Source organism: Drosophila teissieri, chromosome 3R, assembly GCF_016746235.2.
Source record: "Drosophila teissieri strain GT53w chromosome 3R, Prin_Dtei_1.1, whole genome shotgun sequence".
Taxonomy (NCBI): Eukaryota; Metazoa; Arthropoda; class Insecta; order Diptera; family Drosophilidae; genus Drosophila; species Drosophila teissieri.
Window position 1 is genome coordinate 26,537,380 of NC_053032.1, and position 26,740 is coordinate 26,564,119.

A 26,740-nucleotide genomic window follows, 5' to 3' on the forward strand; every position below is an offset into this window, starting at 1 on the left:
AGTCCTTAGTGTTGATAAACTATTTGCCGAGCGAAGAGTTAAGTAAGCCCTTTTTAAGAGAAGTACCCTCTGGTCACACTAATCGCGTCTTTATCAAATTCGGTTATCAAATTTGTTTTGCGCCCGTTCATTCGTGTTGCGCTCATTCACTCGTTCATTCATTCGCCTTTTGAATTCCGCTTCGAACGGTTGTGTCTACACCTTTGCACAACGAGTTCGAAAAAAAACTAAGCTCCGCGCGAAAACAGTAGGAAATTGAAACTAGAATATTTCTGGTAAAAAACATTTATCATTGGATAAAACAATTACAACACGAATCGTGAGAAAAGGAAGCAAACTATTTAAACTAAAATAAAGTAAGGAATATACAAAAAAACGAGATCTACAACCCGCGCGTTTTTTGATTAATGAATTAAAAATAAGTGTGCGTGCTACAAGTGGAAATAAAACTCGATTTCTGGGCCCCCGACTTTTGGTTGCAACACACATTATAACGGGAAGTGGCTCAACAAGTGGCTCGGGGATTATCTAATAAAGCCCTCCTACCGAAAATCATACTTAAATAATATAGATTATTATACGGGCAGCAAGCAACAAAAAAAAATATACATATATCAATTTTAAAACAACCAAAGGCCCCATGTGTATGTGTGTAGTGTGAGCGCGTGCATATGTGTGTGAATCGAGAAACGCAGAGCAGCAGCAACAATAATCACAACAACAACAGCGCTACAACGGCAACGTCAACAGCACGCAACAACAACAGCCACAACGGGCGCTGTGAGTGCGACGGAGACGGCAACAGCGTGAGTCATATACAAAGTGAAATGAAAATGCGGATAAAGCGAGAAGCGCCGTGTCTTCTGTTATTTATGCCAATCCAAAATACCAACAACAACAATCGCATTGGTGGTAAGTAGCAAAAAAGAAGCAAAAAAAAAAAGAATCAAATCAACAGAAATAAGCAATAAGAAAAATTGTACAATTTAAGATTACACTTAAACCAATCAAGAGAGCGAGACAGGGAAAACGAATTAATCCCTCTCTCTGTCGCTCTCTTGATTTTTACCGCTTGGCATGCTGTTTACTTTTGCAGGGGCGCGAAAGAGAGGGGGCGAACACACGTAAGCGTCTCCATTTCATTTCTACAAAAGCAGCAAAAACAAGCAAAAAGAAACGAACTCGAGAGAGATCAGAGACTCAGAGTCAGTTACTTTTTTTCGCTCCATACGTGACTCACAATTCGCGTGTCTTTCAAAAATAAAAGCAAAAGAAGCGTTTCGATTCGTTTCTGTTGGCTGGTTAAATAAAAAAAAATCAGTCAGTCCAACAAAATACGAGTACAAATAACAAAAAAAAAATTAAACAACAGAAAAAATGTAAAGCAAAGCAGGTTTCTCAAGCGGCCTGGCAACGCTGAAAAACCCGCTTTGAAACGACCTTTCGAGTACGAATTCATCGGCACAACAACAACAGAAGAAGGGAGAAGCGTGCGAAGGAGGAGGCCAAAAGGGGAGCAGAAGGAGAAAAAGCAACAGCCGCGGCAACAACTCGAAACTGAAGTTGGGAGTCGGTGAGAAAGAGCGGAGGAGCAGGAAGGGCTAGTTGCAGGGGGCCAGGGGCGGCACGTAGAAGGGGTGCCCTCGTAAAGTAGCTTTAGTTCCAAAAAGCTACAAAGTATATCAAAATAGCTGCAGTTCTTAATCCAAAGATTGAAGTTTATAAAATATAACATATAGAATCATTCAAAACCCAACTACCCATTTAACATTATTCAATTCAACCAGAATTCTTATTAAAAGCGAATTTCTAATAACTGTTAACATAATTGAGATTTGCCACACAAAAGTTGATCAAAATAGTGAACAGAAACGTTTTGCATAGCTCGTTTCCAAAGGTAAACAAGCCACTATCTACCAATTAGCACTTTCCTATTTTCTACTCTACTTCACACCACTCCTTTCCCACACCAAAAGCCCCCTTCGAAACCCACACGCTCCAGACGCAGACGCCCCTGGAGGTTTGCAATGCACTATTGGCATGCGATTTTACTTGTTTTACTAGCCGCAAACAACCACAGAAAATAAAAATGAAAAACAGAACCAACGTTTCCTGCCGTGAAAAGTTGGTTGTATTTTTTTGAGGCTGTTGCTTTTTTCTGTGTTGTTTTTTGGCTTTTGAGGTCGCTTGGCTGATAACAGCAATTTCGTACCTCAGTAGTTTGCTCGAAGTTGTTTTGCTTTTCAGCATAAAAGAGACTATACTTTCGGGTAATGCTGATAAAGTCGACTTGATCAAGTCAGCATAGTCAGAACTCCTAAGACCACTTTGAAAACATAATACAAACTGTAGCATTGGTTATCTTATCAAGTTGTTGTTGACGGAAGGCCCTTCAATCAAAGAATCTGGCTTAAAATTAAAGTTTAGTCTAGAATAGGAATCCTACTTGAAGTTTACAAAAATATGTATTAACTGGTATAAAAATGTTCCTGAGGTATTCATTAATATTATATGAGAACAGAATGACGTATTTAGAACCCAAATATCACAGCTTTCAGGGGCTCCAATTACCGTATTATCGTAATGAAAAAGATTTCAGCTGCTTGTTATTGGCAGCTTTTGTTCTGATTGCTTATAAATGTATGATTATGCTCGTGTTTTACTATAATGTACTATCAAATTGGTATCGGGCGAGCTTACAAAGCGTTCTCTAATTATGCCTGCTCATTGTGATAAGCGACTTGTGAGCTGCGAGCGAATGTGGAAAACTTTGGCTTTGCATTCGCTCGTAATCAGGCGAAAAAGAAAAAACAAAAAAAACTCTAGAGCCGAAATAAATGTCTTACGTCAGTTTTGGCAGGCGGCAATCGAAACGAAATATTTTTGCGGTTTATTTGAACGGGGGAACCTGGCGCGACAAGTTTTTCGCACTGTGGTCCATACACGGGCCGTGCTGACATCATGGGTTATAAAATTAAGCAAATCGCTAACCGCCAATTAAAATCAGTTTTTAAAACGCCAAATTAATGCGTATCTTTCTTTCTCTCTGCAGCCAATCAGAAGGACTATCCCAACAAGCGGTCCAGGGAGAATCTGGCATGTGACGAAGTGACATCGACGACGTCATCATCCACGGCAATGAACGGCGGCGGACGGACGCCGGCGCTAACCCGCAGCTGCTCCAGTCCGGCGGTCTACGGTAAGTGAAAGTCGGCTGAATGGGGAACCCAGCGAAAGGTATGCGACCCGAAGACGGGTTTCAAACAGCACTCTGTGAGTCAGTTAGAAATTTTTGGCCAATTCGCTGTGAATCGTCATGAATTTTGGTATGCACCAAGTTACCAGTCTTATATTTTCACATGCACACTTGGAGCACTGCAGCTTGAAAACTATTTGAGCTATGGTTCAAAAATCAATGATTCATAGTAGATGGTATAGATTGCATACCATAGCTGATAGCACTTACTTTTCTAGTTACCAAGTTACAAAGCATTGGGATCGAGAACGGAACTCAAGGGGCACCATATCGCCAGCCGATCGAGAAATCTCTCGATTGTTCTGCTGTTGCATACTTGCATGTATAGTGCTGCTTGTGCTTATCATTGCATTTCATTTCCTACTTGGCCCAAGTTCCGCACCCCCCCGCAGCCCCCCGCTCCGAACTGACCGTTCTGATAGTACAACATGGCGATAAATTGTCTCAGATTGTCATACAATCTTTCCGTCATTTCGCCCCTCCTCTTTCCCACACTGGTGAGCTCTGCTTTAACATTAAAAACAAACAGTTTTGTTTTTGCTTTGGCACGTGCTGTGAGATAAATCGCTCGCTCTGTAGCGCGCCCTCTCGCTCGCACCTTTAACTCGTATTTTTGCACGTTACGAAATGTGGTGTACGAATATGTACATATGTACATACATGTGTATGAAAAGTATGCGAAAAGCAGCAAAAACACATGCAAAACAGCAATAACAACAACTGTCATACAGTGAAATTTTCAATGTCAAACTTTTGCATATTACTCATTTACTCACGTTGGGCATCGTACTAAATCTCGGGTTTGAGTGGGGTAACCCTCAACTTATTTGTATGTGTGTACTATATACATATATCCCGCTTTTCCACCTGACAAAGGTGTGATCACATCGTGATGCTTCCTTGGGTTTCAGTATTTTCCATATATTACAGGATTAGTAATCCATCAGACTTTTATAGCTGCGAAATTAAAAATACTTTTTCTGTCAATCACAATCTCAGAGCTATACTAAAACTGAAGATCGTTTGATTTAAATATACATTATCGGTCAATATATTTCTAGAGCAATATTTAGTGATAATTGTTTTCTGTAGATGCGAGCAAATCGATTTACGTACTTTTCAAATATACATCAAAATATTTCACATACTTCTAAAAAAATGAATAAGCAATAGGCGACGGTAATGACTCACAATAGGTCACAGTAAATAATTCCTTGTAGTTCACCAAGCAAAGAAAGGAAACTCCCAAAAAATAATCACATTTCTATGAAATTGGCAATTCCCTTGGATCACTAATTACCGATCGATTGCTGTGTGTTTAACTATAAACAACGTGTATTACAATGTTTGTTAGTAAAGCACCAGCGATTCCTGTTTATCGATACGTCAGCTGAGTCACTGTGGAATAATTTATGAAATCTTTTAATTGCATTCTTAATACACTACTGTGTACTTTGTACATATGTATGTATGTATGTGCATATACATACGTATGTGGTGCTATCAGAAGGGGCTTGCGTAAATGCCGCAGTGACAATCATCTTTACGTGTAAAGTAAAGTTCCAACGTGCTGCCGATGACTAATGCAAGTGATTTCCGTGTGACCCACAAAGTGCAGTCAGCCCAAATAAATAAATATAAATGAAAAACACGAAGTTGCGTTGCCATGGCTCTGAGTGCTATCAATTAACACGCAAGCCAATGACAAATAATCGATGGAAGGGAGTCAATGGGGAGGTGTAGGGGTAGGGGTAGGGTGTCTATGGCCAAAACCGCAGGGCATATGCTGGTATCCCTGGGACGGCACTTTTATCTAAACATTACACTGGCAAACGAAGCTCGCAACCAAAAGTGTGTAATTTCAATTGAAAGAACTTTCAAACAAGAAGTTTTATTGTTGCATACAGGGGAGTTGTTCAAAAGCCTCAGGCCATCGAAAGATGTGGCAGGGTAGTTTTTCTTTCGAATGTAGTTTTATAAGACAAAGTTGGATTTTTCGAAGTGTAGTTAGACGGTGCACAATTATAGATACACATAGAGAGGGAAGCAAAAACAATTGCGCGGCTCATTGAGAGTGCTACGAACTCGGGGACGGCCATGAGGCAACGTGAAGCCACCCCTCGGCCCGCTGACCGCCCCTGCCCCTGCCCCTGGCCCCCTTTCCCCTTGCCACCCCCACCATCGGTTTCGCCCACTGCCAATAAAACTGAACCCAACTGAACTGAGACTATGCCTCTGTGTGTGGCATGACTCATGCAACAGCAACAGAGGCCCCAGCAGACGAATCCAATCGAAACGAAACGAAAACGCTCCGCGGTGGTAGAGTAGAAGGAGGAGGGGTAGCGGTGAACAAAAAATAAACAATTTGTTGTAGCAAAATTTAGACGTTGTGTACAACAATAGATACAGAAAACAGGGCATGCCCATACCCATCCCCATACCCATACCCATACCCATCGCAATGATCATTTGCCCAGACTCTTTTGTTGCATGACATCGCGAATTGGCAAACTTCCATCGCTTTATAGAGAGAACGAGATCTCCCCGACAATGGGCACTTTTTGTACGGTGTTTGGGGGCAGCAAGAACTTTTCCATTATTTACTCATAAAAACTAATGATCCGATCCGCATGTATCTTTGCAGATATTGAAACACACCCCGCCTCGCCCGTTTTCCCGCATCTATTGCTGGGCAATGGCCGCGATGCCGACGATCCCAGCAGCGTGGGCGCCAACTGTGTGCTGAACGTTACCTGCCAAAGTCCCAATGAGAGCCATCTGCAGGGCCTCAAGTACATGCAAATACCTGCCAGCGATACGCCCCATCAGAACATCAAGCAGTACTTCCAGGAGGCCTACGACTTCATCGGTGAGTTTCCCTCGGAAATAAGTAGCACCCACCACCATATCACGATCATGGTTTAATCCATACGTACGCATTGCCATCAGAACTATTTATACTCATAACTAAAAATATTTATGATGTGTATCCCAAAGATACAAGATACAAAGATACATATGTACTGATCAGATTTGCAACCCTTGTTCAAAGCTAACTTTGTGCATAGGGAACTATACGTACTGCTTTAGGTTGTAAGCCTTGGAAAAGTTTTAACTATAGAAAAAGTTCTAGGAAGATGACAAACGTGTTCAGGTCATTAAGAAAAACGTCTGGTTGGTCGTAAACCCTTCCAAATATTTAGCAGAGATTAGGCGGCTTGTCAGCCTAATCTTGGAAAAATAATGTAAAATTCTGAGGAAGCTAGAGCTCCCCGAATTCAGTCGGAGAATCCGTGTTACGCTTAGTCATCATCTTGGCGATTTGCGATTGGCAATTGCTAAACGTGACTTGTTATTGGATGCCTGACGGGCTTTTTCCGCGGTCAGCGGGCTCATTTGTGGATTTTGCATAACGGTTTTCGTCTGGCTTCCAATTCGCCTTTTCTTTTGGTTTCTTTTGGTCTGGTCGGAAAATTCGTTATTGACTTTTTTTTTTTTGTTTGCCCCTTTTTTGGCTTGTTGTGTGCTCTTGGCATTTCGTGCTGCCCTCAGCGCTTTTCCCACACAACCAAGCACACCATACAAATTGTTAATTTTAAATGAAAATAATAATATGTACCCTGCTTCACTGAGACGCAAAAAAGGGGGCACGAGGTGGCGGGAGAGAGCTTTAGCCGTGGAATATAATGCTGACGTCAATCGCATTTTTCCATTTCCATTTTCTATGTCCAAAGCGGTTCATCAAGTATTTTTGTTTTGCTTTTTTTTATACACATATATAATTTTTTTTTTCTTCCAAGCTAATGTCTTGGCACGTGTGCACGAGCTTTGTCGTTCTTATTGCTGTTTTTGTTTCTCGGTATTATTAATGTTTTTTGTAGCGTCTGTGGTTTAAGTAGTGCAAATATTTCATTTAAAACAAGCGCGAGAAAAAAAAGAGTGGGCGGTACGAGCGACCGACGACCTCCAAACTAGGTGTCTCTAAAAAGTGATAATATTCTACTGCACAGATTGTATTGGACTCGGTTTTCAAAGTATATGTATGCTTAATTTTAAATGCCTTTGACCCTATTTTAAGTAAATATGGATATTTGTTGGATTATATTTCAGTACCTTGAATACATGTGTATAATATCGGTATTGGCAATTCGAAAACGTTGGAAACCAGAAAGAAATCGATACTAGACCTCTATCGTATTAGAAATGGAATTAAGTTGATTTTATTGTAAACAAGTAGTAATCCTAAGAATCCTTTTTAAAATCCTAAAAATGCAATTTTAGGTTGTAATCTTCAGTTCATAGCTAATTAAAAGTGAACAGTAAAAGATTTCAAAGCAAAGCTCAAATCAAAGTAACTTCCACCGTGGAATGCATGTATCTATCTTACTCCCTCGCTCCCATGGACACAATTAGGGTGTGTTGATAAGGAGCAATGCTCCTTCCACCTCCAAAAGTTTTTGTTGTGGCTGCTCCTACGCTTATCCATTCGCTCTCTTCCTCGCCTCCTTCGCTCCTTCCGTCCTCCGTTCCTTCTCCTTCTTTGGCTGCCGCATTGTTGTTGCTGTTGCGTGTTGGCGTTGGCAGACAGCATGGCGGCAGCGTCGTCGTCGTCGCATTGTTGTTGCTGCCGTAACTGTGTTGCGACTTTGGCCACACTGAAAAACATAACTGATGGAAAAAAGGATTTGACAAAAAAAATATCATTTATTTCAAGTTACATAAACTTCACCCAAGACTTGGTGCTTTTTGCGAGTATAATTATTTTCAAAACATTAGATAGTTTAATATTTAGTCTAACCCCAACGATAAACAAAATGCCAGATAGAAGTTACTTGAAAGTTATGGCCTTGCGAAGGTCGATCTTTGTAGATAATGGTTTATCATAGAGTAAACTTGGTTAAAAATGATAATAGAAGCCACAACTATAGGAATTTTTGTTAGTGCAGACCAGTTTGCACGGGCAATGGAAACTTTATGCAGATTGCAGCAGCAACAACAAGGCTAGCTAACCCAACCAGCCAACCGCAAACGTCCTTTCTGATAAGGGTTGTGTCCTCGACGCGCTTCCTGCGCTGCCCGAGTGTAAATGTATTTTGGGCCACCACTGTGCCCTGCCACGACGATGACTCATCGCCATTCCGTTTCGTTGTTCGTTCACAATGCAATGTGGAACACAGAGAGCGAGATGGCGAGAGAGTGGGTGGGCGATAGGTGGTGGTGTGTGGTGTGTGGTGGGTGGTGGGTGGGAGGTTGGGTGAACGGTACAGCCGCATCGATTTTTCTGTTGGCTTCTTATTGTTGCTATTTATTGCGCCGCCAACGGCACTTCTCACCCCACTCTTTTCCTCCGGCGCTGTTTCGTTTTGGCATATGTTCTATTTTTGTAAACATTTCGGTTCCTGTTCATGAGTCATCGATTCGGTTTTTCTTCTTTTAGTGGGTTATCCTTGTGCGTGCGGCCTCGACTGTTGGTGTTTTATGGTCGCCGTGGTTGTTGTTGTTGTGGATTTCAGGTGCGGGCGCAGCAACAGCTGGTTAATATCGCTTCCTCTCTCTTGCTCGTTTTATTTGCATCTGTCGGATCAGAATCCTTGATTCAGTCTTATTTTGACCGGTACACAGAAAGAAAACTAAGTACAAAATGATTCTGCTTAAAATGAGACTTTAGCTTTAAAAAAATAATTATAATGTGCTCTTATTTATTGTTCCTCCTTAAGTTCGCCGCTTTTATCCATGCTCAAGTATTATTTTTATAAATGCTCTACCTCTCTCGCTCACTCACACCCGCGCAGAAACACATTAGTACTCAGGCACGAAGTAACGGTGGGTGGGGAGACGGACAAGAGAAAGAAGAAGAGGAAGCAGAAGGAGGTGGCGGCGCAAAGAAGAAGAAGCAGGGGAAAAGTATACGTACACTTTTGTACTGAGTGCATGAGTCATGATTTCGCTTCTCTGTTTGTGCTTGTGAGTTTGTGTGTGTTTGCCCCGGCCTTTTGCGCATTCGTTTTTGGTTTGCCGTCGTCACCTTATGCCTATTATTATTGTTTTATTTTGCCTGAATATATGCTGATCCCCTTCTTCGTGTGCTTCCTCTTCTACGGTAAAACTTATGATTTCTCATTGTTGCGCTGCTTTTCGTTTTCCATTCATTATAACAGCACTTTGTGTGCGCGGGTGGCGGGGTGGTGTAGGGGGATGTAGGAAAAGAGGAAGCACCGCTATTTTGAAGCAGAGCTTGAAATGAGCTCAACGCCGGCAGAGGCGGCGGCAGAGCAGCGACAGCGGCGGCGGCAGAGGCTCATTAGGCGACGGCAGAGTTCGAGGCCCCAATTGCTGTTGTAGTTGTAGTTGTAGTCGGATAATGCTAATGTCATTATGCTGTGTCATTAACATGAACGATAAACTAAGCCGAGCCACTTGGCCTAGAAAGCAATCAAAGCCTCAATTGTCAGGAAATTGAACGGTATTGCAATCGGTACTATTCGCTCTAGTGCACATGTAATCGAGTTGTGCACGTTACAAGGATTTTGCAGATAAAAAGTTTAGACGTGGATAAAATGGTTTTGCTTTAATATATGTACAGTAAGGTTTTGTTTCATAGCCTAGGAAAAGATCTTCAACCATAAAAAAAGTAAAATCTTACTTCCCTCAAGGTATCTGACATTTTCAAACACAGGGCCATAATTATAAACAACCGTTCGTTCCGCCTAAATAGGCCAAGAATACCAGATGCTGAGCTAAATAAACAGAATACCAAGGTTTAAATTCGAAATAGAGATCTCACAGCAATGCTTGATCTAGTATCTTCGTGCTTTCTAGCTGATTCCACATCCTTCCCCACGATTGCCAACCAATTTGTCAAGTTATTGCCGCGATGTCTGTACTAACTGTACCCATATTATTTGTGCGCCAAGCTATCAAGTTATCAAGCCGTCAACTTTTATCTGCCAACGACGGAGGAGGCCTCTTTGGCGAACTAACTTAATCTACAACGGAGTCTACATATGTATGTATGTATGTACATATGTACATACGTGTATATATGTACATATATATGGATACGGTTACGGGTTACGTTTACGTTTACGGGACATTTCAGGTACAATTACGGGTTGTGCACACACAGTCGCAGAAGCAGCTAAGTAAACTGAAAGCGGAGGCCCCTCGAGAACATTTGGTGATAGCCACATTCTATATACATACAATTGGACAGCTGATTAGATAAAACTATGAATGCATATGTTCAAATATTATATACCGACAGTTAAAAAAAATAGATGGCTCCAATATAAAAATCCAAATTGCTGTCCCAAAACTAAAGCTAAATTTCAAAAGCCCAAGTATCGCAGATACAAATTACAGAGTATAAAATGAGAGAACCCAAAAGATCCTTCGGCTAATGAGTAATCGAGAATCGAGAATTGAGAATCCGTTGGCAGACAACAAACAAAAACGAATTAACCGAAACAACAACCAAAAACCCGAGGTGACATTTTTGTTGGCCCCCGTGCGCATAATTTCAATATTCGTCAGCCGGCTATTTTTAAAATGCAAAAATCGACCAAGCGAAATAAACTGAAAAATCTTCGCACAGGAATTTCGAATTTGAAATTTGCGTTGCGGCTTCGTTCTTTTTATTGTTGTATCGAAATTATAAGGCTCTTAATCATTTTACAGGGAACCCGAAGCCCACACTTCTTCGTGTTTCGCTACACGGGAAAAAATATGATTAATACCCATGAATTATGTAGAAACTCACTTTTAATGGTAATTGTAAGTAAGATCGTGGGATAGGATCGCGTTATTACTTCAGCGAAAAAGTCTCGTCAATAAGAGAGCATACACAATACAACTCATTGTGTACTTACACATCAGTACCTCGCTTTTGAGACTCACTGTATATTTGCCAAGTGTTTGATTTGCGCGCAATTTGTTTATGAAACATTCCGTTTGTTGTTATTGCGCCGCTGCGCATGCTCTTCATGAATCACCCGAGGAGAGCCCTGCTCCACTACTTCTGTCTCCCTCACCCTCACCCCCAGCCTTATCCCCACTCACTACCCACTATTCACACCATTCACCCCGACCTGGTTGAGTTGAAGGCGAAGGCGACTCCAAAGTGCAGGCTGTCGTCTTGGGGGCTTTGTTGTTTCCGTATGACTCGACACGTCAAAGTCGAGATTCGCCAAGTTGAAGGTCAAGTTGAGATCCCCACTCTCTTTGTTTCGGATGATTCAGCGGCGTCTTATCGCCATTTAAGTGTCCTGGCACTGGCACTGGCACCTGCCGCACTCAGACTCGCACTACAGCTGTCTCTTTCGATCGGCATGCGGCCGTCTCTTTCTGGCTGAATCAGAAACCCGTATGAGTAAGCGGGTGTTCTTAATGATAAACGGACGCCGAAAGTAATTAAATATTTCGAATATAAACAAAACTACTTGTTGCTTGACAACGTGCTCTCTGGTTTTAACAGTCAGCAGCATAAAAATAACATTGAGCTATAGTTATTCATAAAAAAGTTAAGGGTTGCAAAATATTTACTTGAAGTAAGAAACCTAATTTTACTGCTTATACAATTCAAGTTGAAACCAAGACAGCATTAGAATAAAAATATTCCTATTTTAGTTATTTTATTATGATCCTTAAGGATATTTCCTCGTGTAATTGCCAATCACGCATCCTTTGCTTTAGTTATATTTCCCTGAACACTGCTGTTCATGTATCATGTTACCCCTGCTCAAAGGTCGATTCTGATTCTGATTTCGATTCCGATTCTGTTGCCGTTTCTGTTTCTGGCCGTGACTCAGAGGGAGTTGCGAGAGTTTCGCGCCCTGGGACACATTCGGTTGACCCTTGGGTCCAAGATCCGGGACTTAATCATCACGAGAAAAAGTGAAAAAGTGAAATGATGCATTGGGCAAGCGGACATTGAGAACAAGAACCAAAAACGACGCGACAAGTCGTCATCATTGTCTGGCGCGATGGCGATACCATCCACCATATAGCCCCATTTGATCCCATACCATCGCCCAGGCATCCATGCCAGCTGTCAGACAGTCGTCTGCCACTTGGCCCACTTCTGAGCCGAAATCACCAGATGACGCACCCGGGGGCCGGACAGTAAAAAAAAGCAGAAAAAAAGAGAAGAAACATCGCTACTGTTGCACTTAATCATACATTCATCGGTGTAAGAATTCGGTGACTACGACCGACTACCCAATGTTGGCATTACGCATCGCCCCCAAAATGGAGTCACGACTCTCAGCCCTTTGGAATGGTGGCTACCGGCAACGTGTACTGTCCCATTATAGGCACGACTCCCCGGGATCCATCAGTCATTCACACTCATCGCCGGAATATGTGCTCCGGTGAACTAAGGCGGTTTAGTCATACGCATGCAAGGCTCTATTGGCGATTAGTAATTCCCCACAGCATATATGGCCGCATATTTGTCACGAACAATAAACAATAAACAATTACCAAAGCCCGGCTTCACAATAATCGATCAAAGCGGCGTCCGCCTCGAGTTCCGTTCTCTGGGATCGAAATTTACACAGAAAAATGCGAAAATTACTAAAAAGATCAACAAACAGATAATTGTTGGCTTGCTCTGGTGATACCCATGATGAATAGTTTTAAGTAGACAGTTTTAGGGTGCTATAAACAATAGAAGATTGCTGTCAAAGCATTGAAAACGTTTTACAGAATGGTAACTATTCTAAACTATTTTTTATTAAAAACTAAATTTATATTTAATCAACCGACTAATTTGATTTCTCAACACTTCTACTTCTGAGTTCCTAAATTGAACCCATGCACGCCCAATTAGCCAACTTCATAGTGACTCAAACTAGACTTTTGCGAAATTCATTCACCATTCACAGCTACTTGTGGCTAGTTTTTGCGAAACTCCTTAGCCTTAACCCCTCATTCCCTCATTCAGCATTATAATGTCTTGGACCGTTCTAGCCCACATATGAGTCATGTGGAGTGGTGTGTGGTGTGCGCGGGGCAGGCGCGTTTACTGCGCGTTTTATGCGCGATTTTAACTGTCTGAGCGACGGGGTCATTAACTAAGAGGATTTATGAGCGCCGTGTGAATGGAACTCGGCTGAAGAGAACGGAACTGAGCTGCAAGGAACGGGGACGGTGACCAATTGTCTGCCATTGTACGCTTAATGGCCATCTTTCTTTATCTACGCCTCTGTCTGTCTTTTTTTTTGGCCTCCCCCCGATCTATTTTTGGCCAGCCTATAGATTGGTCATCTCTTTATTTGCCAGTTTTGATTGTGCCACTGTACACTAACAGAAAATGGTCATATCTTCGTATAACTAACATGTATAGGAAATGTGTGTCTTGGATCTTGTATGGATTTCAGTATGATAGTTTTGTGAACCCCCTTTCTAAGTCGAAACCATGACAAATTGCCCATTTCGGTTATTTCTTGTATATCTTCTAGCTATTTACTGTTTGGCTTTCTGAGGCAAGAAACCATTTGGAGGCTATGACGCCCGAGCTCGGGGTACTTGAGCACCCAGAACCTCCATTTTCAAAGGTTATCTTTGAATGGTAGTTGATTATTTATTTATGATGGATTTTCCCCGGGGCCGGTTATAGTTGCTATATCATCACCATCGTTCCGATAACACGGTTAACTCGATTTGATGTCACTTGACTGACTGGTTGGTGTGTAAACTGCAATTCATACACACATCTGTGTTGTACTCGAAATTTGTGAAATCGAAGTTGTGCGGTAGGGAAGGTCTCCTTATCGGGGTCCACTTTGTGCCCCCACTGTTCATTGATAAATCAAACACACTGCTGCTATCACACCTCTTCAGGTAAAATAGGGGAAGGGAAAAAGGGGTGGGTCCTGGGGTGGTATTTTATGGCGAGGGGTGACAATATGGCTGCAAAATCGAGTGAGTTACACGCGCCTTCCAGATTTATCGCTGATATCACCTCCTTGCTACATGACAGACTGGAGGGGTTTATTTTATAATGGGGCGTGTGCAGCGTGCACTGCGAGAAAAGGGTGTGGGGGTGCGGTTTGGAGGAGGTAGGCGCCTGCATGGTGACTAACAAGGCTTATGCCCGACTGGCTGGTTATCAACTGTTTGGAAATCAGACAAGTGTGTTGCCTTGTTTGCATTATGAGTAAGCATCGATTAGGAAACGCAAAGGCAACCGGCACCGCACCACCCCCATTCCCCCATAAAAACCCCTCTCGGAAGCCACCGATTTTTTTGTGCACACCACCAACCACCCAAAATCACACCACAACCAATTCCTGTGCGATAAGATATAAAGCTTATTTTTCGATGGTGGCTTAATATGGTTACAGTCATACTTCTATAATCACAAAACCTATGTTTCCACACCGGCTGATAAATTGGCTTTCTTAGGACTAATATTCCATTGTCTAGTCTTCATATAAATTCCCATTCTACAATATAATTTAGTCATTTATAGAAAAAGGGAAGTGAATTCAAGTTTTTGTTGAGTAAAAACGTACTCTTTTGTATTACAACACATCGACCTTAGTGAGTTTCTACTGTACATTAAGTTTGGTGAGCCTTGGAAAAAAGTGCGCCGTATGCTGCGGATTCTTCTGGCTTCTCTTCCTCTTCCTTCTGCCGCTTATCTTTGGCCAAAAATAACAACGTAAATTATGAGTTAATGTGCCCACGTGTGCGTGTGTGTGTGCGCCTGTGTAAGTGTGCGAGTGTGCGCGCGTGAGGGTATAAAAATGTTCTGTCAATAAGCCTCGTCGCTTTGTTGTTGCTGTTGTTGTTGCTATTGCTGTTGCCTCTGGCGATGATGATGACTCATATCAGCAAAATTCACACAGTTGAGTTGCCGAGCGAGAGAGCAGCAGAGTGGGAGAGTGGGAGAGGCGAGCAGCCGCAACACAAATACACTGAAAGTATCGACAGGGCGATATCAACACAACGGCAACATCATCGAAGCTTCCACGTCCGACACTCAAAATTCGAAAAGTCGAAAAGTTTCTCCGTCGCCAGAGATGCAAAACAAAGGCTAAAAATAGCTAAAAGAAGAAGCTAAACAAAAACGAAGATAATTCTAAAGCTAAAGAACTGAACGAACTGGCTATATTAACCTAATGTTATCTTAACAATCAAATTAGCCCAATCAAGATCAGAAAACCAAAATTGTCCTCATCACAATATTTAGCGCAAGTCAAAATACCTACCTAGAAAAAATTCATCAGTCAAGGGTGTTCTGTGATAAGATAGCTCATAATCATTACGAGTCCCAATTCTAGTGTACCATATTTTTCGATCAATAAACTTTTTACCGTCTTATCAGCGTATCAGCCGACTAAAACGTACCGTTTCCCTTTGATATTTTGCAGAAGATGCACGGAAAACGGGTTCCCGAGTGCTGCTGCATTGCCACGCGGGGATTTCGCGGAGCGCCACCATCGCCATCGCCTACGTCATGCGGTACAAGTCGCTCTCCCTGCTGGAGGCCTACAAGCTGGTGAAAGTGGCCCGGCCGATCATCTCGCCCAATCTGAACTTCATGGGCCAGCTGCTGGAGCTGGAGCAGAATTTGCGCAAGAGCGGAGTCCTGGCGCCCGCAACCCCGCACCTGAATAGTCCTAGCAATCCATCAGGATCTGCTGTGGGATTAAGCAGCCAATCTAGTCAACTGGTGGAGCAGCCGGAGGAGGAGGAGATAGAGGAGAAGAGGGAGCAGCGGGAACGGGGAAAATCCAAGTCGGATAGCGAGGCTATGGACGAGGATGCGTTCGACTACGATGATGTGGACAGCGGCGCTGGCAGCCTGGCGGGCAGTAACTGCTCCTCCCGGTTAACCTCGCCGCCGATTACCCCGGATGATGAGGCGCCCAGCACTTCGGCGGCAGCGTCGACGGTTTCGGAACTTGATTCACCCAGCTCCACAAGCAGCAGCAGTGGCATCTGCTCTCTGCTGCAGTCCACCAGCTCATCCGTATCACCCTGCGCAATCAGCAAGCCAAATCTGCTGTCGCCCACAAGGCAGTTGGCTCTGTTCAAGCGGAATTCGCCCGCCAAACTGCGATTGGATCTGGAGTCCAGCTATGCGCCTGCGTCACCCATCCCAAACACCATGCCCTGGATTTCGGTGCCATCCACGCCCGTCTGCGATGAGGCACCGGAAAGCAGGATTAATCAGTTGGCCAGCAACTTGACGAGGGACTGAGATAAGGTCCCCGCGAAAGGCCGCCGTCAACTAGCAGCAGTGAAAAGAAAGAAAATGTGCAGCCAATTGCCGCATTCATTATGATCAAAACTAGAATTGATAAAGCTGTACGTTTTTCAACAACACGTAGAAAATGATCCAGTTTTGATGTATTTTATAACTACTAATTTACTGAAACTAAGGAATTTTTTACCTGGCTGAAGAAATATAGATTTTATTAAGTCAGAAACGGCGAGAGGGCTGCTACTTCCTATTAAACAAGGCGATGCTAAATGGTTTCTCAAGCCCGCAAAGCCTCTGCAACGTGTAAATAAAAACGTTCAATATCTGTACATACAAACGTACCTAAAACAAAACACAAGGGAAAGAAATACCAATTGCAGCTTAAACTATGTACTTGCAATACCTTTTAAGAGCTTTTGTAATGTATTTCCTCTTCGCCCCTGAACCAACACAAAGCGAAAAACCACTAAAAATAATCCAAAACAAGCTGCTGGAGAAATTGTTTAAGAGAAAGAAAACCTCGTACATGTTAATTTAGTTTAAATTTAGTTGTAAGCGATTCTTAACTATACCTATACACACATAAACTATATTAAACTTCACATAGAACAATGAAATCCAAAATGCACTGCAACTATTTCTGCTGACTTGCCACACAAATCGATCCCTATCCAATTCCCAAAAATATTATAAACCCCGCCATATACACAGCAAAGATCTTATCAAAACTGTTCTAAGTTTTATCAATCCGCTATAGCCACTCTAATAGTTTAGTTACTTCTTGAAAGTGAAAAAAGTTTGTGTTTTCTAGTTTTAATTATTTATATGAAGCGAGCGTATGAGAGGATTATGATTCATTTGTATTAGCTCGTAAGTCTATTAGGCTAAGCTACACCTGAGAAGTGTAACGCGCGTGCTAAGTAAAAGGAAATTATAATAGTAACCAAACCAACTGCTGTTTTCTTTTGCATTTAAACATTTAAACAGGACCGCCAAAATGGTGAAAAGTGTTATACATTTCGAAGTTCGGGGACCTACCAATGCAGCTTTGTAGCCCTGGAGAGCAGCCAGCCCTGCCAATGGAACTTGGCAACATCGATAACTATGTAACTGAGTATATCGAATTGTATTGTATTCATTTACTATTTGGGAATCCCACAGCTTTTATTTATTTATCTTGAATCATGTAATATACAAATATTAAATGGTAAAAGCTAATTTAACGTGATAAACATTCATTATTTTTTTAATTAGCTGGATTTATAATAACAGATTTAGTAAGCACAGATTTAAATTTAAGTTTTAATTTTATTTCGAGGACAATTAATCAAATTCTTAAAATTAATCGATTGGCACTCTTCGCTGGTTGAAACTCAAGCGTTCAATTTTCGCTGTGTTAGCTCAATATTGGGCCGCCGAACACACACAAACGCAGGCAGAGTTTACCGTTTGAAAACGGAGAAGCGAATTGTAAAGTCAGCATTTTCACGTGTGCTGTGTTTTTTCCACTAAATTTTAAAATTAAGCGGCAATCGGATTTCAAAATGTCTGAGCTCGATTGGGACGATCCAAACTATGTGGAGGCGCCGCTGAAGGCACAGGAGGGCTCCTACTCCAGGATGAACGACACGTACGATAGGAGTATCAGGCGAGATGTTACCTCACGTGGATACAAAGGAAATCGTGATGACTACGGCGGAGGAGGACGAGATTATCGCGGTAAACGCGATGACTATGGCGGAGGACGTCGTGACCATCGGGAAAACCGAGATGTTTACGGCGCAGTGCGTCGTGAGAGTCGCGACGGTGGAGGAGGAGGAGGCTTTTTCAGCGAATCCTTGAGCATCGCTTCCGAGATGGTTGGCAAAGTCATTGGAAGAGCCGGCGCAAATATATCCCGCATCCAGACCGACTTCAATGTCCGCGTCAATGTGGACAAGTGCGATCTAATTGTCAAGATAACTGGCAGCATCCAGAGCAACGTCACCGATGCCATCAATCACGTTCGCAAGCAGGTGACTGATTCGGGGGATAGGGGACGCGATCGGGATCGCGATCGTGATAGTAGGAGCCATGGTTCCTATGGAGGATATGGCGGAGGCGGCGGCGGATATGAGAGATCCAAGGGGAGTAGCTACGAGTTCAACCCCCCTGCTTCCGAGTCCAATAACGACGATGGGGATCTTACGGGCACCATCGATTGGGCAGCCCTGAATAAGGCTTCGGTGAGTGAAAATTATAAATAAGATTTTATACATATGTATATTCGAAAAGATGTGACAAAAAACGTATACCTTAAGCGGCAAGTTGCTCAGTTCCTTATCGACATAGGTGCCTCACAATTATATTTAAAGCTCATGACACCCGCGAAACTTGAAGATAACTTTACGTATTCTTCATATCACCTTAAACCTCAACCAATTTCCACTGATCCTTGCAGGAAGCAGCAACTGCGGCACGGTGGGCCAAGTGTCCACCGCTAACAAAGAACTTTTACAAGGAGGCTCCTGAGGTGGCCAATCTCAGCGAATCGCAGATCGAGCGCATTCGCGAGGAGAATAACAAGACAACAGTGGCCCATGTCTTTGAACCAAAGGAGGGGGAAACTGCGCCGCCTATTCCAAATCCGGTTTGGACCTTCGAGCAATGCTTTGCCGAATATCCAGATCTGCTGGGCGAGATTACTAAAATGGGCTTCCCCAAGCCCTCGCCCATCCAATCGCAGGCGTGGCCCATTCTCCTCCAAGGTCATGACATGATCGGCATCGCCCAAACGGGCACGGGCAAGACACTAGCCTTCCTGCTGCCCGGAATGATTCACACTGAGTACCAGAGCACGCCCAGAGGCACGAGGGGCGGCGCTAACGTACTGGTGCTGGCGCCCACTCGGGAGTTGGCTCTGCAAATCGAAATGGAGGTGAAGAAGTACTCCTTCCGCGACATGAAAGCGTGAGTATCCTAAGCGATCTTTAAGTGGGTTCCCTTTTAACAACTCGTCACAATTTGCAGCGTTTGTGTGTACGGCGGTGGCGATCGTCGCATGCAGATCTCGGACTTGGAGCGCGGTGCGGAGATCATTATCTGCACGCCGGGACGTCTGAACGATCTGGTCCAGGCCAACGTCATTGATGTGAGCACCATCACCTATCTGGTGCTTGACGAGGCAGATCGCATGCTGGACATGGGCTTCGAGCCACAGATCCGAAAGGTGATGCTAGACATTCGTCCGGACCGTCAGACCATCATGACGTCGGCCACTTGGCCACCGGGAGTCCGTCGTTTGGCCCAGAGCTACATGAAGAATCCGATCCAGGTGTGTGTCGGATCGCTCGATCTGGCGGCCACGCACTCGGTGAAACAAGTGATTCAGTTGCTGGAGGACGACAGAGAGAAGTTCAGCGCCATTAAATCTTTTGTTAAGAACATGAGCATCACGGACAAAATCATCATATTTTGTGGACGCAAGGCTCGTGCTGATGACCTATCCAGTGATCTTACGCTGGATGGCTTCATGACCCAGTGCATTCATGGTAATCGCGATCAGAGCGATCGTGAGCAGGCTATTGCCGATATCAAGTCCGGCGCCGTGCACATCCTGGTTGCTACCGATGTGGCATCCCGTGGCCTGGATATTGAGGACATCACGTAAGCAAATGTTGCGATTACTTTTATGCATTATTTATTATTTTTCCCTCTACTTAGGCATGTTATCAACTATGATTTTCCGCGCAACATCGAGGAGTATGTGCACCGCGTAGGCCGCACCGGACGTGCTGGCCGAAAGGGCACCTCAATAAGCTTCATTACCCGCGAGGATTGGGGTATGGCCAAGGAACTAATTGACATTCTGCAGGAGGCGGAGCAGGAGGTGCCCGACGAGCTGCACAACATGGCTAGACGCTTTAAAGCCATGAAGGAGAAGCGCGCTGCTGAAGGCGGCGGCTTTGGAGGAAGAGGTGGTCGCTTTGGTGGCGGCGGAGGCCGAAACTTCGATCGTTTCGTATTCTGATACAGTCTTCAGTCTACATTTTCTAGTTATTATAGACCACAGCGCATTGAAGTGCCTTGCAATGTTGTTTAACAAAATTGTTAAACAATTTATATATTCCAAGACAGATTATCATAACTCAAACATGTGGACAAGAACACTAATTATATTCAAACTAAGAACTTAGAATTTTTATTGAGCTCAGTTATCGCCACCGGCGTATTTCTCCAGGAGTTCCTGTTTCCGCTTGCGCAGCAGTGCCTCCTGTACGTCCTGTTGCGTCGGCACAGGAACGTGGGCGGTGAACTTGGGTGCCAAAAGGCCGTGAGGATCCTCTACGGCGGTTCGAGCCTTAGCGTCCTCGATGGCCTCGCGTGCTGGTCCCGAAAGAGGATATATTTCGTCCTCCTCTTCGTCATCGATTATGCGACCATCTCTGGCCATTTTCTCGCGCCATTCCTGCACGGCCTTCTGAATGGCCGCTCGTTCGATGCGTTCCTCCAGAGGGATCAGCACACCGTCTTCGTCGTCTCGATAGCCGTAGTATTCGGCGTCTATATCCTTCATTAGTTCAGCGCGGGATTTCCGGGGTGGCGGCGGAGGATCTTGTTCAAAGAGCTCGCGAACTCCCGGCAGATCCTTGGCGGCTCCAAAGTATTTGTAGCCTCGATTGCCGGGCACTTCACGACCCTCCGCATCGAACATCTTGGGACCATAGCGTCTATAGTGGGGGCCTCCCAATGAAGATATCTGATTTTCCCAATGGCGTTTCTCACGCAGCAACTTGTTGATTTCATCGTTCAGATCGCGTATCCGGAATTCTCCCAAGCCAGCTGTAAGTGGTCAGTATTAGTGGATATCTTTCTAGAGATTTCATAAACCGAAATAGGTACCATTTTGTATCTGGGCCACCTTCTTCGATATCTCGCGTATAATCTCCAGGCGGAACTTCTCGCATCTGGGCAAATCGTGGCACTCGGAGGCCAAATAGGGCCGGCGTTCCTTTTCACCGGATTCCACTTCTTTGGCGGCCCGCCAACGTGCCAAAGTCGTCCTGCCGGAAAATAAGCGGGTGAGTACTAGAAATCATATGTTATGCGTATTTCCAGTTTACTTACATTGCCTTCTCTGCATTGCGCGCCTGAAAATATACATTTATTATACATTTTATTAAGATTTATAAAATTATCGTGGCACTTACCATTTTGTTTACTATCTTCTTCTGCCCAAGCTGCCAGTCACAATGAACCTCAGCAATCGATGGTATAGTTATCGATGGGAAGTGCAGTGAATATTGTACAAGAGCGATATAACATATGACTTTAATTAAATGTATTATTTATAATTACGACACAAACCCAAAGCCACGATATATTATATTTGTATTTAAATCCATGTTTTCTATATACCTCATAATATTCATTTTCATTGAAATGGATACTAATTAGAATAAACAATTACCATTCACTACGAATACGTCCTAGTACGTAGTGTTGGTTAAGGTGTTGGCTCTTCTGCACTCCCGCGCACTTGGTCACACTGACCTGCCCAGTTGTTTTTTCACGCCAACATTTACGCTCTTTGGAAAAGGAAACCTTTCTTCGCGAATTTCAAGTAGATCCCGACCAGAAACACACCTGCCCCAGGATGTTGGCCCTCATCAACAGGATCCTCGAGTGGTTCAAGAGCATCTTCTGGAAAGAGGAGATGGAGCTCACGCTGGTGGGGCTGCAGTTCTCCGGGAAGACGACGTTCGTCAATGTTATTGCAGTGAGTATTTTCGCAGTGGGTGTGTGCGAATTCGTGTGGTTGTATGGGTGAGAGGGTGGTTTTTTTTTGTGTGTGATTGTCGAGTGTGGAGAGGGGGGAGGGGGTGCAGGGAAAGCCGGGGGATCAGCTACTACTTAAAGAGCGTTACAAACCCCCAGTGACAAAGGAAATGGCAAACCGCGGTTCCCCCACTCTCAACATTGTTTATTTCGTATCTATTCGTACTCCCCTTTTCTTTCACTGCATCCATAATTAACGCTGTGCTAACCGTTTTCTTTTAGTGGTAAAGTTTACCGTTCCTGCCGCCGCAATCAATAAACCTATACACCATACATACGCATGTTTCTCCGCACAATGACGCCATTATCAGCACTTCGACCCCTGACCCCGCTACCCGCCATTCCCGTGTACCGCCTCCCTGATTTTTGTCACACATTTCTGCATGCTGATAATGCGACGATCTGAAATTTCCAGCCTGGAAATCGTAGATAGTTATACTTGTCCAGCGCTTCGGGAGGTGGAGTTACTACTGCCTTTGTGACCGCCTGACTTATGAGTCATGTGAATTCGATTCAAATGTCTGCCCGCATCTACGGGAAATTTGTTTGCTCAAGTGCTCCTAAAACGGCAATATTCCCCTGCTTATCACTGTTATTAGACTCTAATTCCCTGTTGGGATTCCGATTCATGCATTGATGTAATGGTCAGGTTCGGATTGCAAACCAACTTGTGGGTAAACTTGGTGGTAATTAGTCACTTTCCCCATTTCACTACAAATTGCTAACAAAGCGGTTTTTGAGGGAAGCTTTTTACGTTTTTAATTTAAATTAATATTCCCATCAAAGCCCGTCACTAAAATAGTATGTGGCCATTTCAGGAATTTTAGAATCATCTATTGTAATAATTAACATAATTCAAGATTTTTGTTTTAGTAATATAGAAATCACGTAAACTATGGTACATTGAATTAGGTGTAGTATCTAGAGGCCTTGTTTTATTAATAACAAAAGATTATATTTAAGCACATTTTCCAAAAGAAAAACAAAATTGTATTGATTTGGATGCTGTCGCGTGTAAAAAACTTTTGACACGAGTTTTACATTTTTTTTAACTGCATACTTTTGGGCTTCTATCTTTGCAGACTAAATTGCAGATATACTTGATGTATTTTGTTATATTTACTTTAAATAATTGTTATATAAATACATATGTTTATCTACAACTTGTCTTTGGTTTTTTCAGTCCGGCCAATTCGCTGAGGACATGATACCCACAGTTGGATTCAACATGCGCAAGATCACCAGAGGCAACGTGACTATCAAGGTGTGGGACATCGGAGGCCAGCCTCGATTCCGATCCATGTGGGAGCGCTATTGTCGCGGCGTTAATGCGATTGTGTAAGCAATAATATGCTACTTAAGCAACAATGCGAAGTCAGTTAACACTCTTATGTATTAATCAACAGCTACATGGTGGATGCAGCCGATCTGGACAAATTGGAGGCCTCGAGGAACGAGCTGCACTCACTATTGGACAAACCGCAGCTCGCAGGCATTCCAGTGCTCGTGCTGGGCAACAAACGAGATCTTCCAGGCGCCCTCGATGAAACCGGACTCATCGAACGCATGTGAGTATCGAATATAACTATAACTAGTGTAGAAATGGAGAACTAATGAGCTTAAATAAATTCCAGGAATCTATCGAGCATACAGGACCGTGAAATCTGCTGTTATAGTATTTCCTGCAAGGAGAAGGACAACATTGACATCACGCTGCAGTGGTTAATTCAACATTCGAAAAGCCAAAGTCGTTAGATAACGAATATCCACATACACACAACGCCCTACCCTCTACACTTACACACTTAGGCACTATATCTCACACAGAACAACTATCTATACATATATACACTAATAATAATTTGCAGAGTGATGAACAATGAGCAAAGCCAGCAGTAAGCCAACTATTTGGGGTACAAGATTCAAAAACAAAATAACTAAAACACAGCGAGTAATAACAATGCCTTGAAAAATCTGTTTGTACGTATGGTAATAATGTCTGCATGTATGTTGTATGTGATTTCGCAGTGCAGGGTTCGGGTGCTCGACTTTCTCGAATTTGTAGACTCACAAAGGGAAGATGCCTAAACAAGTTCTGTGTACTTTGTAAGTTTTGTTAGTAAATCTATGCCGAAGCACACTCAAGAATATACAACCAGTTAGTATTTCATTCTAACTTGATCGACCCTATATAAATATACACAATTGTATGTCGCCTCTACAAATTTTGTTGGTCGTCTCCACGTTTAGTTAGGCTTATGTTTAGTGTTTATTGGTGTGATTACATATACATATTATTTTTATTGTTTTTGTATTCAATATATATTTTACATTTCGCTTACATGCTTCGATGCGGATTATTTTTAACTGGAATTTTTGCTTAGCGAAAACTGGAATGCGAAAGCAGCGGAAAAGCATAAAATATAAAGACGTTTTAAACTATAAATATATATTTAAACAATATGAATGTAAATTCAATTAAGCAAGTGCAAGCCATAGTTAAAGAAATTCCATGATTGATTGTAAAATACGCAAAAAAAAATTGTTGAGATTTGCTAGCTGCATCCCAAAAACCAAATTAAGATCCTTAAGCCTTGTCACGCTTTTCCTATACTCATTAACATTCACCTAGTTAATTATGATAATTTATATAAAACAGCAATGCAAATTATAAACTACAATAACCAAATTTGAAAACTGAAAACTGAAAACGAGCAAGGCATACAAACAACAGCGAGAAAACGAAACATAAATGAAAATGAAAAACCAATAAAGACAAATTATAAAAACATTACAAAACCCCAAGTGAGTCTCATAAATTACAAATAACTGAGATTGCGCCGATTGCGAGCATCAAATATTCCAAACACTTGTTCGAATGTAATTTATAGAGGCAAGACGACCGACCAGCATTAGTCGGCCACCCAAATGCAGACGTTGCAGGCTAACAATTGATAGATGCAGACAGCCCTATGAACGCATAAATATCGGGAGACCATGGCCCTTGGCTAATTAGATATTCTGTGTGCAGAATCAAGGCACTGCTACCGGAGAATAGCAGCAGGAGGGGAGGAGAGGGGAGCAGGTGGACAAGGGCTCCGACTTCCAGGAATACGTGTCAAGCACGAGCCGTGCGATCGAGTGAGTCATGCTCAAATACTTACATGCCCCATGTCTCTCTGGCTTCCTGCTTCCTTTGGAAGTACGAGTACGCATACGCATCATCCTGCCGCACACATTGCGCGTTCGTTTCCTAAGTCTTTCGTTTTGTCGCTCGCCTCATATTTCAAATTGCGTTAATTACACTTTTAAATGCGGGACATTAACAGGGCCAGCGATAAGCATCTCTCTGCGCAGCCATTTGCCACAAGCCAAACATTCGGCCAAAACTCGAGGCGAATCTGCGAAAAAAAAAACAAAACAAAATATACCGCTAACGACGTGCTCGTAAATTTTCATACCAAAACTATAAACGAGCATCAACAAGCCGAAAACATTTACGAACATTACGCATATGCCCTCTGCTTAGATGTCGTATAAAATCGTACAGACAAGTCAACAGTGCGGTTCATAGCTTTAAAACAACTAATTGATATATAGTATGTACATTAAAGTGATGAAAAAAAATTATTGGTTGTTTGTCATTGAATCGACGTATTCATTAGTATTGATTAGTTGACTGGTCTTTAATTGCAGGTGATTTTATCTGATCTGAAGTTGTCAGCGATAGCAAATCGAATCGGCTCTTTTATGGTGATTAATTATTTCTTTTAATGGGCAATGATTGCAAAGTTAATTTGCTAGACAAGTGGAAATCTTTCGCATAAATGGTTTGAGACTCTATTCTTTAACTTTATGAACCCCAGCGTATTTGACGTGTAAGCTAAAAATGATATTCTTGCTGCTGCCACAAAGGCAGACTGTGCTTAGTTCTTTCTGCTTAATTTTCAGCGATTTGTGCGACTTGTGCTGATTATATAATGACAAATAAAACATGCCCAAACAACATTTAAATTTGTTGTAGCTGTGTTTTTTATATTTTCGCAGACCCCATCGAGCCAGATCCATTCATTTGTATGCGCCACAGTTGCCATCATCGTGACTCCTTTGATGAAAAGCCGTCAGCAAATGCAAAAAAAAAATTAATGATGAAAATGAAAACAAAAAAAATGGAGAAAAGAATGAGCAAATAACATTAACAAAAAAAAACTAGGCGGGGTGTTGGCCATAAATTTACGCAGAAATACCTAATTTATATATTCAACACAATTTATTAATATGTGGATTACAATCTCTTGCGGTTTCTGCGATTCAGTGAAGACTTAGGGATTGGTTTCTGAGACTATAGCTTTTCACTAGAAAAAGGTAGATGTGTTCACTGTATGTATTAATATGTATCATTTCTTATAGCAAATAGTTTAGCAGAGTGTCATGGAAGTAGGACAACCTCCATC

The 26,740-nt window shown here is 42.7% G+C and overlaps 4 protein-coding genes across 4 annotated transcripts; 3 read left to right on the forward strand and 1 right to left on the reverse strand.

Moving 5' to 3' along the window:
* The first annotated feature begins 137 nt into the window (after positions 1–137).
* Positions 138–17,417, forward strand: LOC122621144 (tyrosine-protein phosphatase vhp-1). Its single transcript, XM_043798902.1, has 4 exons — positions 138–912; positions 3,053–3,199; positions 5,901–6,125; positions 15,634–17,417. The coding sequence occupies exons 1-4, from the start codon at positions 672–674 to the stop codon at positions 16,464–16,466; spliced, it is 1,446 nt and encodes a 481-aa protein (XP_043654837.1). The 5' UTR covers positions 138–671; the 3' UTR covers positions 16,467–17,417.
* A 443-nt stretch (positions 17,418–17,860) lies between these two features.
* On the forward strand, positions 17,861–20,646 carry LOC122619575 (probable ATP-dependent RNA helicase DDX43). Its single transcript, XM_043796595.1, has 4 exons — positions 17,861–18,694; positions 18,910–19,418; positions 19,479–20,114; positions 20,172–20,646. The coding sequence occupies exons 1-4, from the start codon at positions 18,014–18,016 to the stop codon at positions 20,476–20,478; spliced, it is 2,133 nt and encodes a 710-aa protein (XP_043652530.1). The 5' UTR covers positions 17,861–18,013; the 3' UTR covers positions 20,479–20,646.
* Positions 20,627–21,752, reverse strand: LOC122619576 (pre-mRNA-splicing factor ISY1 homolog). Its single transcript, XM_043796596.1, has 4 exons — positions 21,659–21,752; positions 21,576–21,598; positions 21,351–21,511; positions 20,627–21,290 (listed from the first exon to the last, which is right to left on the reverse strand). The coding sequence occupies exons 1-4, from the start codon at positions 21,659–21,661 to the stop codon at positions 20,659–20,661; spliced, it is 819 nt and encodes a 272-aa protein (XP_043652531.1). The 5' UTR covers positions 21,662–21,752; the 3' UTR covers positions 20,627–20,658.
* A 221-nt stretch (positions 21,753–21,973) lies between these two features.
* LOC122620205 (ADP-ribosylation factor-like protein 8) lies at positions 21,974–24,975 on the forward strand. Its single transcript, XM_043797566.1, has 4 exons — positions 21,974–22,227; positions 23,470–23,624; positions 23,693–23,854; positions 23,921–24,975. Exons 1-4 carry the CDS (start codon positions 22,105–22,107, stop codon positions 24,039–24,041), a joined length of 561 nt encoding a protein of 186 aa, XP_043653501.1. The 5' UTR covers positions 21,974–22,104; the 3' UTR covers positions 24,042–24,975.
* Positions 24,976–26,740: the final 1,765 nt, after the last annotated feature.